At 52.3% G+C, this 12,599-nt stretch overlaps 1 protein-coding gene across 1 annotated transcript; it reads left to right on the forward strand.

Annotated features, from left to right (window-relative positions):
• Positions 1 to 6,470: 6,470 nt before the first annotated feature.
• Positions 6,471 to 8,498, forward strand: MLNR (motilin receptor; the record flags this gene model as incomplete). The annotated part of the gene is made up of 2 exons (XM_080799386.1): positions 6,471 to 7,332; positions 8,101 to 8,498. The coding sequence occupies 2 exons, from the start codon at positions 6,471 to 6,473 to the stop codon at positions 8,496 to 8,498; spliced, it is 1,260 nt and encodes a 419-aa protein (XP_080655512.1).
• Between the last annotated feature and the right edge of the window lie 4,101 nt (positions 8,499 to 12,599).

Genomic DNA, 12,599 nt, shown 5'->3' on the forward strand with positions numbered 1-12,599 from the left:
CTGCCCTCAGCACCCCTGCTGACAAGCCCAACAGGGAGTGGGTGGGCCAAGAAGATGAATATTTGCAGAACCCTGGTAGGGTGGCTTTGGAGCCCAGGGACTTGCAGCTTGAAGCTAGCACAGTCACTTTCAGGCAGAAGCGTTTGATTTTCTCTCTCCCCCTGCCTTAGAGATGAAGGGGACATCTGCTTTAATGGAGATGGCCTATGACCAAAGCAACCTAGAACGGTGAGCCACCAAATGGAGACAACACCCCTAGACTGTCCCCCACACTCGAGGCAGGCTCTAGGGAACAAGAAACAAATGCGTGAGGTGTTAGGGCACCGGTCCTTGGAGGCTGTTGACTCAGGCAGCAGACCCTGCCCTGCTCTGACCGCGCACTCCACCTGCACAGCTGGCCAGTTCACCATGGGCCCACTCCCAGCTGCCCACACAGACACCAAGAGGCTGTAACGGGGGCAGCTCTCCAGGAAGGTGGGGGTGACGGGCAGGAGTCTGCTCACCGATGCCCCGGTACGTCAGGGGTATCAGGGAGCTAACGAGAGCTCCGAGGGCATCGAAACTACATTCGCATCACACCCAGGGGCTTGGGAAAAGTGGCCTAGAAACGGTAACACATTGAGCACTCCTGAAAGGCACGTGGGTTGGGCTTTCGACAGAAAACAATGGAAGGAGCGCTAAGGGCAGGGGCACAGGTATGGGGGACAGAAGGCATAATAAGATTTGACCAAAGGAAGAAGTAGATAGCAGGCTTTTTGGCCCCAAGGACAACGTCTTTTTTATGTTATTATCGTGATTAAGAAGAACTAACAGTTACAGAGGGCCGACTGCGTGCCAGGCACCGAGCTGAGGACTTCACGTTTACTCTCCACAAGAACCCGATGAGGTGGGCCCTATACCCAGATGAGGAGCCGGGGGCTCTGAGACATCAAGACACCTGCCCAAGTCCACGTACTAAGTGGTGACTCTGCCCCCACACTCTTCATCACTCTGTGCAGGGTTCCCCAAGGAAAGCGCCCACGCTGACCCCCAATGAAAGACAGAGGCATTCCCCAAAGACAGACGTCCTTCTACCTGCATCCCGCTCCCCAGAAACAGAGTAAGAACATTCATATTCCTAATTCCTATGACAAAGTTATACCTAGCCAGCCCTCTTAAGAGGTGGAAACAGCCAACAATAATAACTCTGTCCCCCAGAAGATGAATATAAGGATGAAGGTGCCCATAAGCTTTTCCTTGTTACTTTAGACACGTCTTCCTCACTGTGTGGACATGGCCATTGTGCAGCATTCTGACTGGACAGGCGGCGTGCTGAAAAACTTGGAAGAAGGGAGGGCAGGAGGAACAGAGTCATCTCAGGTAGCACTCGCAGGTCTTCCCAGATGTTGCAATTCAGATCGGCTGCATCATAAACAATGTTCACAGTTTTCCCTCTTTGTTTTCATCTTCATGAACATGCTGAGATTTTTGCTATCACAGGAGCCTGGAGAAGCGTGGCTTATATCTCAGCATCTCCCGAGCTTCGAGGGTGGCATGACACTTCAAGCGGTAGGGCTTAGCTCTCTAAGTCTGGATGTGGCGTCACCACGTCAGCCAAGTGGGCTCCTGTGGCTGATGGTGCAGAAGATGCCACCGACCGTAGTGTGGCAGAGAGAGCACAGCAAGGGGAGCCCAAGTGGGCCCAGGGTGAGCGGCCACGGCACGGGAGCTGCGACGGTCATTCTTGACCGGGGACTATCAACTGGGGCTGGGAAAGGGGTCCTGGAATCTCTGGGAGGGTTTTTCGCAAGTCCTACACCCTCTTTCTGACCACCCTTCACAGGGACCTGTTCCCTCTCCACCAGCACCCTTGATAATCATCACACGGGGGAGCCTGTCTCTCTTAGGAGAAACTAGGACCATGAGAAAATTGCTACAGCAACAATCACAGCATATCAGGAGTCTCGCCTGAATGTGCCCTGCCATGTCCCTGCCGTGCACAGAGAAACCTGGGAGAGTCTGAGGCTTGGGGTCAAGGTGGCGGTCAGGTTCTCAAGAGAGCTTCAGCCAGAGCCAGCCCTCAGCCTTTTCTGCCGGGGGTTCCTACCCCTTCCAGGGCAGAGCTCTGCCATCTCCATATTTTGTTAAATAAAGGGGCCTACAGGAGCCAGCAAGTCTTTAAGTGAAGAAGAGGCTGGGTGTGCAGCCCACATAGCCACCGTGTGAGGGATGAAGGCTGTGGTGTGCCCGCTGAGTGGGTGTCTGTCCAAACACAGATGCCCCTGCTCAGCCTGGAGGGCCACCACCTTCGGGGAATGTGGGCCCAGAGCTGCCAGATCTTGCCATGTTGCAAGACAAGCTGAAAAGCTGGAACGTCACATGCAACTTCCCAACTATATGACATTGGCTTGAAATGCTACAAAATGTGGGTCAGCTGCTGTGTGCCTTCCGCTTTCAACGTCTGCCTCCCATCCTGCTCTTCTGTGCAGAACCGAGAATTAAACCTGTGGAGTTTTTACAAATGTCAACAGGTAAACTGCAAGTTATGGATGTAACCTACTGCTCCTCAAAACTTTCTGTGTCCTTCCATTTGTCCAGCTCGTATCTGGAATATGAGCTAAAAGACGTGTTCCTAGCCAAATCCAGAACATGCCACCCACCCCTAAGGTTGCTAGTGCCATGGTCTATATAGCCGGAGGCCACATGGCACAGCGGTTATGGCTGCCTGAGAAGCAGCCAGGAATTCCACTTCGTGAGATCGCGTCTCTGTGCTTGGTTTTCCCTATCTGTAAAATGGACATCCTGCAGGGTGCCTGGCTGGCTGGTTCAGTGGGTGGAGCATGAGACTCTCGATCTCGGGGTTGTAAGTACACTATGTTGGGTGTAGAGATTACTTAAAGACAAAATCTTTGAAAAATAAAGTGGGTGTCCTAAAAGGACCCACCTCATAATGCTGTTATTGAAGATTAAATGAGTTAAAATATGCGAATACTTGAAACAGCACCTTGCCCGCTGCCAGCGTTAGCTTATTTTTAGTCAGGACATCCCAGCCTGCCAAAAAGCCAACCTATGAGGCCTCCAGCCAGGGGCCAAGGGCCGATCAATGATACCAATCTCTTGCTTCCAGGGACCAGAGCCATAGCGGGGCCAGACCTGGCCTCACTTTCACCCCACACAAGTACCAGGGGCAGATACACTCACAAGGGAGAGGGGAAAGGCGCCCACACGCCTGAGGACGTCCTTGTCTTCCTCTCAGATGTATGAAGTCAGTAAGCTGGTGGATAACCTCAGAGATACAAAGTAGAAAGCAGATTTAGTCATTCTCCAGATAGCTCATCTCATTTCTTCCTAAAACACAGAACACCAAACCATTTTAATGATAAGGATTTGGATCTGCCCCATGGACCAAGTCCTGCTTGAGTTGCAGCCTCGAAGCATAGAAAAAACCTGCTGCAAACCCATCTCTCCATATCGGTGTCCTATATGGAACTAGAACATCAACAAACACTGAACGCCCACTCTAATCAAAGTTCTATTCTCAATCACTGGGAATTGTAAAGAAGATAATGGTACCTGGTTCTGCAGAAGCTTATTCATGCCCTGAGTTAACAAATATTTATTAAACTCTCGCTTTGTACCAGGTACCGATCCAGATACTAGGGGAAGAGCACAGAACACAACAGAGCACAGCCCTGCCTTCTGGACCATAGGATGTCGGGAGGGGAAGGGGCAAGGCAGATAACAAACAAAGAGTTAAGTACATTAAATAGTAGGGCAGGTGGTGATAATTAGTGTAGAGAGACTACGACAAAGAAGGGGAATGTCTGAATGGAGGGTGAGTATACAGAATAGTGGGAGATCGCATAGGTCACACTCATGAGACTGCCCGGCGCCGGCCACTGTGGAGGGTGGGGAAAGGAGCAAGGAGCCTTCAGCAGAGGTTGGGTCGATCAGGCTCTGGGGCAGAATGGAGAAATGGGAAGAACCTCAGGGACTGCATGTGGGAGAGCTAAGGGAAGATGTCAGGTACGCCAGGGAGCATCCCTTGAGTCAAAAAAATGGACCACAAATTCACTACCACAGCCCTCTCTTCTGGCGTTAGCAGACCACCTGGTGGCCAGCAAGAAGAGGGCACTGAACTGGAATGTGGCAAATGCCAGCCCTGGGCACCCCAAGAACCCACACAAAGCTAGGTGTCCCTGCCCCTTTTATTTCATAAGGAACTTCAAGCCCCCTGACCACCCCCAAACACCTGGGCTCCCCTGAGAAACGCAGGGGAGGAAGAGGAGGCTCGGGGAGAAGCATGCTATCCAGAACCGAACACCACACAGAGGGACCGTCCCATTCTTCCAACTGCACCAGGCTTTGCTCAGGCTAGACAATTAACTCTCTTGCTTCCCAGCCAGTGAATGCTCGAAAGGAAAATCAGATAAACAACAGACGAAAAATTGCATTTTCTCTTTGTTTGGGAGTGGACAGAGGGAGAGAGAAAAAGTGGAGACACAATATCGACACTTGTGCTGGACACATGGAAATGATCCAGAAGAGGGAGAAATTCTGAAGATGCAAGAGAGGGAATTGCTAGAGTGAGGTCCTTGAGGAGGTGAAGGAAGAAGGGGGCAGAGCTGACTTCAAGTACAAGTCCCACCTACTCATTCATCCGCACATCGCGGGAAATGAGAGGAGGCATGTGGGGGTGGGGTGGGAACATGGAGAATTTCTCTTCCGTTGCTTCTATTCTTTCCTAGAATCAAGGTCACCAGGTGAGAACGAGGGTCTAGGAGGAGGTTCTGGGAATTAAGGACAGAGGAGGATGTACCAAAGAGTGGTCTGGAGGGTGGAAGAATGGATGGAAGAAGTAAGTCTGAGGATAGCCAAGGAAAAACGGAGAGCCGCGCCAGAGGTGGTGAATTTCAAGCTCAATCAAGCTGTTTGGGAGGGTGCCCGAAGTAGGCCGAAGATTGGACTTAACCAAGGGTGTGGCTGTGTTCTTGTCAATGCGACCCTGTCTGTATGACAACAGAGAAAAGAGAACAGGAGTTGAAGGTTTGCCTGGGAGTGATCGGGATTGCTAATCAGGAGTTTCAACTGGGTCAGGTAGGAAGCGAGGACTTGAGGCAGGTGAGGAACAATGAAAAGGTAGGAGCAGCAACTTATCTGGGGTTCTGGGGTGGGTGGAGGATTGCAGGAGTTGAGGTATTAGAGAAAGTACGCTAGAAAGCCAGGGATGGGGGGTCAGAAAGGGGGTGACGGAGGTTGAGATGCAAGAGGGCTCCCAGGTCCTGGTAATGAGAGGGTATGAGGGATGTCCACAGGAGCCCCCCTGCCTGGGAAGCATGGGAGGACCAACTCATCCACAGGGTGACTGGAGCGTTTCAAGCCTCCTGGGTGGGGTGGGGGGGAGGGTGTACTTTATCAGGAGATAAAATCACAAGGTGAGCGATAAAATCACCCACTTTGTTCAGGGGTAAATGAGCGAGCTCCCAAGGACATGAGGATTGAATGGAAAACAAAGGGCCAAACACACCCTAAGCACTCAATAAGGGTCAGCTATTATCAAAGACCGCAATGAACGGACTCAAATCAGTATTCGTCTTTTCCCCAGAATTTTAGTTCTTCCTAGTGTTGGCAAATACTCTGCTTTTTAGTTTATAAAATATATTTTGTACACAGGAACAATACAACACATGTAAGCCCTCAAATACACACGTTAATACTCAACTCTTGTTCTTTAAAACAAGTAGTCGTGGTCATGCCCACCCGTTCCAGGGTTTTAAGGGATGGCTGAAATTATCTGCTCAACTCCCTCCACTCCTACTCGCAGACTTAACAGACGAGGAGACCTGGACTGGGCGAGGCTGGGACGGGTCTAAGATCCCTCGGTTGTAGAGACCGAACTAGAACCCGGAAGGGACTCCAGATTCCGGAGTTCAGACTCCTCTCCTGTTAGTACGGAGGCAGCCTTTCCGAAGCGCCTGGACACAGCCACCAGCCGAGGTCCGCTAGAAGGTCCCCCTCTGTACTCGAGCAGCCAAAGCGCCCGCGCTCCGCTGGGGTCAGCAACCCACCTCACGGGGGATGAGCAGCCGTTTCCCTGGAAGGGGCAGGACCCGTGCGCCACGGCCTCCTCCCGCGTTCCAGTTAGCGGGGAGGGAAGCTCCCTGGCACGCGACCCGCAGACGAGAGGGCGCGGGAGTGAGGCGAGAGTGAGGTGGGAGCGGGGCGGGAATGGGGCGGGCGGTGGCCGGGGGCGGAGACTGCGCGCAGCCCGCTCCCGAGGTCCTCAAAGCGGACCCTGCCGAGTCACATCCCCGCGCACGGCGCCGCAGAGCTCGGGCAGTGCGGACAGGGGGGCGTGAGCCGCTGCGCGCCGGACGCCGGAGGAAGCCCTCGCCGGCGGGGTCCGCACTCGGCCCCCGGGGCCAGCCGTGGGTGCGGCGGCGCGGAGGGGCGCCGAGCGAGTCCTTGCGTCCGCCCGGCGCCGCGCGTCCATGGGCGGCCCCTGGAACAGCAGCGACGGCGCGGAGGGAGTGCTGCTGCCCTGCGACGAGCACCTCTGCTCGCCCTTCCCCCTGGGGGCGCTGGTGCCGGTGACCGCCGTGTGCCTGGGTCTCTTCGCCGTCGGGGTGAGCGGCAATGTGGTGACGGTGCTGCTGATCGGGCGCAACCCGGACATGCGGACCACCACCAACCTGTACCTGGGCAGCATGGCCGTGTCCGACCTGCTCATCCTGCTCGGGCTCCCGTTCGACCTGTACCGCCTCTGGCGCTCACGGCCCTGGGTGTTCGGGCAGCTGCTCTGCCGCCTCTCGCTCTACGTGGGCGAGGGCTGCACCTACGCCACGCTGCTGCACATGACTGCGCTCAGCGTCGAGCGCTACCTCGCCATCTGCCGCCCTCTCCGCGCCCGCGTCCTCGTCACCCGGCGCCGCGTCCGCGCGCTCATCGCGGCGCTCTGGGCCGTGGCGCTGCTCTCCGCGGGGCCCTTCTTCTTTCTGGTGGGCGTCGAGCAGGACCCAGGCGTCCACGCGGTCCGGGACCTTAACGGCAGCGCGCCGCTCACCCCGTCGCCCCTCGGGGCCTCGCGGGCGCCACCGCCGTCCCCGCCGTCGGGGCCTGAGGCCGCGGCCGCCGCGGCGCTGTTCAGCCGCGAGTGCCGGCCCAGCCCATCTCAGCTGGGCGCGCTGCGCGTCATGCTATGGGTCACCACCGCCTACTTCTTCCTGCCCTTTCTGTGCCTCAGCGTCCTCTACGGGCTCATCGGGCGGGAGCTGTGGAGGAGCCGGGGGCCGCTGCGCGGCAGGGCCGCCTCCGGGCGGGAGAAGGGCCACCGGCAGACGGTCCGCGTCCTGCGTAAGTGGCACCACCTGTGTTCCAAACACACCTACCCGCGCGGTCCAGGCAGCGTCCCCTTTCTCTCGTCTCCCAGCGCCACTTCTAGCTACATTCCTTGTGCCATTGTGCTCCAGCCTCCAACTGTCGGTCCTGCCTGTCTCCAGAGAAAAGCGTCTCCAGTCCTCTACCAGCTCTGGGTAACCCCAGGGCGCCCCGGAGGGTGGGATGCCTGGGTCCGCTAAGCCGCTGGATCCGTGAGCCTGGCTGATCCAGGATGGGTAAACCAACCGCCCATCTCTGTTAGATGAGAATTACTCATAGTACCCTTGAGGAGATGGGGTAAAGCACATTAAGCTAAATTTAAAAACAAACAACAACAACAAAAACTTAACGTTAAGTTATCCCGCAGGCTAAAGTGAACCATGCCCGGGTTGGGGGGGTGGCGGTGCAAAGCAAAACAAAAGATTGTGCAGACCTTGCAGAATTCTTTTCAGCGGAATACAGAGAACATGTCTCTGAAGTAGGTTTGTGGAAGGAAGCCTGCCAGAACAGCTTGTTAGTACAAATATCTCCTTCGGGTTTATGTCCAGCCTTGATAACGCTTATATGCAGTCTTAAAGCAAATATGGGTGCTGTTTGCACCCTGGAAGTTGTTCTGGGGCGGGATTTGGCTAGGTAAAAGTTTTATTTAATTTGTTTGCTGTTGTTTATTATTTCGGATCGTTCTCGGGGGCCCTTGTTTTCGGATGCGTTAGCTCATTGTGGTGCCTGTGTCTTGTTTTGCAGTGGTGGTGGTTCTGGCATTTATAGTTTGCTGGCTGCCTTTCCACGTGGGCAGAATCATTTACATAAATACAGAAGATTCTTGGATGATGAACTTCTCTCAGTACTTTAACATTGTTGCTTTGCAACTTTTCTATCTGAGTGCCTCCATCAACCCGATCCTCTACAACCTCATTTCAAAGAAGTACAGAGCAGCGGCCCGGAACCTGCTGCTGGCCAGACGGTCTAGACAGTCCAGACAGAGAAGTGTGTGCAGAAGCGGGGACACGGAGGGGGACACAGGAGGAGACACCACTGGCTACACAGAGACAAGCGCCAACGTGCAGACATCGTCCACCGGCATGGCCAAGCAAGTCGCTTCCTCTCACAAGGCTGGGACTTCAGGGAAAACAGGTCTGTAGAGAAAGGACTGGAAGTAGGGAACTGATGCCATTAGGAAGAACTGGGAAGAGTGGTGAGGATTTTGCAACTTGATCAGCAACTTCATCAGCATGGTTTTTGTTTTTTGTTTTTTGTTTTTTAATTAAACCAATGTAGGTAATTTAACCACCTTCCATACATGTACCCCTTGAGGATGTTGATTTCAGCATCGGGAGATGCCACATCACAAACTGTGCTCTGGGGAGGTTTTCTAAGTCTTCATTCTCCTAGACTTGGGAAACATGATTCCTCTTTTTCTGGTTAATAAGTCGTACAGAGAGATGCTGCTGTGAAAATTTTCACTTCTGAGATCAGAGTATGTTTGTATTTTCATGTTCTGGATATACATGTAAGGGTGCATATACAAGGAACCCAGGATAATTAGAGCTTTTATTCCAGAAATTATTTAAGGCAGAATTTTTTAGAAGCCAGTGAAAGGAATTCTGGGTAAAGGCCAGTGTTCAGGTGTCCCACCTTACTCCTGGCTAAGAACAAATCATAGAGTTGAGGGACAGTACCATCTTTCAGAACTTCAGTGCATAAGCGTGTTGCAGCCCAGTTGTCCCTGAGTCTGTCCCCCCGGGATCGCCCAGTGCCACGGTTGCGTGGTGGCGGACCCCAGCACAGAAGCCTGAGGGCAGGGAGCAGCAGCAGGACTTGGCTTCCCTACAAAGTGACTACTCATGACATTTATAAAGATGGTTATTATCCCTTATTTTCCTTAACTCGGTGGGATACCTGTTGTCATCATTCCTGGTTTACAGGTGATGGAATCGAGTCTTAGATGTCTCTTAGATGTCCTAGACAGCGACTGTTGGGCCTGAAGCTGAACGCCCGTCAGTCTTTAAGATTTTCAACCTCCTCCCACCCAGAGACGTGGTACTCACGGCATCTGTGCAAAGATGCAGGAGTCAGGGGTGAAAGAGAATGTGTCGGACATTCCAACCAACCCTGTTTTGTGTTTTACAGTTTTTTTTTTTAAGATTTTATTTATTTATTTGACAGACAGAGATCACAAATAGGCAGAGAGATAGGCAGATAGAGAGGAAGGGAAGCAAGCTCCCTGCTGAGCAGAGAGCCCAATGTGGGGCTCGATCCCAGAACTCTGGGATGACAACGTGAGCAGAAGGCAGAGGCTTTAACCCACTGAGCCACCCAGGCACCTCTGTGTTTTACAATTTAAAACACAGACCTGTTTTCAGAGGGCTGCTGCTGCCCCCCTGGGTCCAAGGGGCCTTGTTCGCTCCACAGTCTGTGTGAATGGCGCCCCCTGGAGGTGGGCAGGATGCAGAGTTCTCTGTTGCAAACCACAAACGGTGAAGCTATAAACGATCAAGAGTCCACTCAAGGTGCTGACAAAGGTCTGTCATTTTTATACGGACTAACCAAATACAGTGATGCCTTCACGTCCCCGTGAAGGGTCCTAACACCCTGGTCCTGCCCTCAGCTGGAACAGCAGAGAAGTCTTGTCTGCACTGCGTCTCTGCCAAGGGGAGGGAGAAGCAGGTAGAGGCACCTTGGGGTGGCAGTCCCTAAACTGTACACTGCACGTATTTGGTGAGGCTTTGCAAAAAATGGCTCTGTGGTTAAATATGACAGGAAGGCACTGCACACTGCACCCCACCTCCTTGAGAGTCACCACAGCACTTACCACATCGTAGGCCCCAGGTTGTTTCACCCAGCATTTCCTTGACTTCTTTTGTCCCAGAACCTTCTCCCCATCCTCCCGCCTCAAGAACTCTTTGAAACCTATGGGCTGAGGAACACTGTTGGAGCCAGCAGGATTCTCACAGTGGACGTGCCAGCCTTGTGCCCCGACCACTCCTTTGCTTGGTGGCCCTTCGTAGAGCTGTGCCAGACCTACTGCTGCACACAGTCTCTGCTCATGGGAGTTCGTCTGTAGGCCAGTCCGATGAGGCCTCTTCCCTATGGAAGGTCATGGTTAAGAACCTTACTGATATCTTAAGTGTAATATAGATAGAGAAGCAAAGACTGCTCCTTTGAGCTTTTTCGGTCAGATTCTAGAAGAGAGGGATTTATATCACACTTTCTTGTGACCTAAGTGTGTTCCCAGGTGTGGGAGTGGGGACGATCCCCCTTCCTTCACCACAGGGTACCTGAGATGGAGGATCTGAAGCCCATCTCTCCTGCAGATCGCTGTGTGGTTGTTTTTGAAATGCTGGTCTCACCTATTCATGGACTGTGAAGTCAGTGGACTGTGTCACTTTTTTTTTTCTTTTAACAGGAAGGAGTGGGGCAAGAATAGAGAAACCAGGCCGTCACGTGTGGTAAGGGGAAGTGTTATGTTGTAAAACTTGTTTAAATTATATATTAATCCGTGTCTTTCCTGGTTCACAAAATAAAATGTGTTCTTACTGTGGGTCGTGGTCAAGAATATTTGAAAAATTGGTCTAAGATCTAAAATTGTTCTCCTAGCAAAGAGCATCCAAATCAATCTCCTTTTTAATGGCATTTTCTTGTTTAAAATGTGTAGTTGTGTCATCCAGACTAACCCAGATTTAGCTCACAGGGTAATAAAATCACTTATATCAGATGGGCCTGCAGAATATCACGGTGGTGGTACTCATGGAGACATCTCTCCCTTTTCTATATGAGACATTTCCACTTCTGAGGAAATGTTCAAACAAGCTATGACACAACACCTCCTGGGAACCTAGAATCCCCTGCACAAGCCCTCAAGGGGACATGGGAGGGTAACATGTTCAGTGTTTGAACACTGCCCCTCCTGACCATTCCTACTCCTCTAATAGTAATCCTCACCAGCTCGTGGAAGCTTCTGGGATATAAGTGTTCATGGTGGTACAGATCAAGTGTTTTAAGTGGAGATTTGAAAAGACTTTTCTTAAACATAGACATGACGCAGCTTTTCATTGTGAGCCAACTTTCTGAAGACTCTGAATTCTTACCTATTCCGTAGAAGGGGATCTGCTCTGAGCAGCCTTGCCTGTCCTGGGAGCCCAAGGGCATCTGTCCTTGAGCAAGCGCATGCTTTGTGGCCTGGCACTCAGTGTGTCCCCTGCTTTGCATAAGCTATAAGGAAGTGACAGAGACAGACCCTACTTGTCCCCTTCTTAGGAAAACAGCCCACACGTTTTAAAGAATAACAGACGCCTGTGAAAATAAGGGCTAAAAAGAGCCAGCCAGACCCAGAGATCCGAGTGTGCATGGCAGTCGGGTGATGTTTTGTGTGAATCTCTTTCGCAGCATTTAGCTTGTTCCCTCACCGGTGACTGGTTCCCAGCGTTGAAGGACAAGCCATGTTTTAGTCCCCTTGACGTCTCTTAACCCAGGTGAGACAGTGTGTGTGGAACTCCATTGGTCATAAGGCGGGGCACAGGGATCTGCACCACAGTAAGGGACAGGGATGGAAGCTGAGGGAACAGATGGCTGGGACGTGTGATCTGAGCTACCAGACAAGACAAGGGAAGACACAAAACAGCAATGAAAGAGTTTCAGGGAGCCATTCTCAATCCCCAGTGCAGGGCACTGCCCCTTACCTCCCTGTGCCCGTACCAGTTACACCCTACCGGCAGCAGAGGGGGCCGGATTTGACAGGGAGGGTGCTCATCTCGAAAATGTTCCTAAGAATATCTACTACTTGTGATGATATGGGGATTAAAAAAAAGATTATTTTAAAAAGTGAATATGGGCAGTTTTCAGAGTTATGTCTTCATTTTATTATAATGGTTATACTTGTTCATAACTGTAAGGTAAATAGACTAAAACTTGATCTTTGTTTCTGTCTTACTTGCACAGTAATTCATTGCTTTGTCCTCAGAACGAACATCAGCTCCCATCCCTCTGGCTTTTCACCCCGCCCCCCTCAGATTCTCTACTAGAGTGGTTCTCAAACTTCAGTCTGTGTCAGCATCACGAGAGGGTGGGTTCAAGCCCAGGTGACTGGGCTCCACCCCAAGAGTTTCGGATCCAGGGGATCTGGGGTGGGGCTTGAGAATCTGAATTTCTCTCAAGTTCGCAAGTGATACTGGCTCTGGGGGTCTAGGGACCGTCCTCTGAGCACCCCTGCTACTGACTGTGCTACAGAAAATGCGATCCACAGA

The sequence above is a fragment of the Martes martes genome, assembly GCF_963455335.1.
Source record: "Martes martes genome assembly, chromosome: 3".
NCBI lineage: Eukaryota > Metazoa > Chordata > Mammalia > Carnivora > Mustelidae > Martes > Martes martes.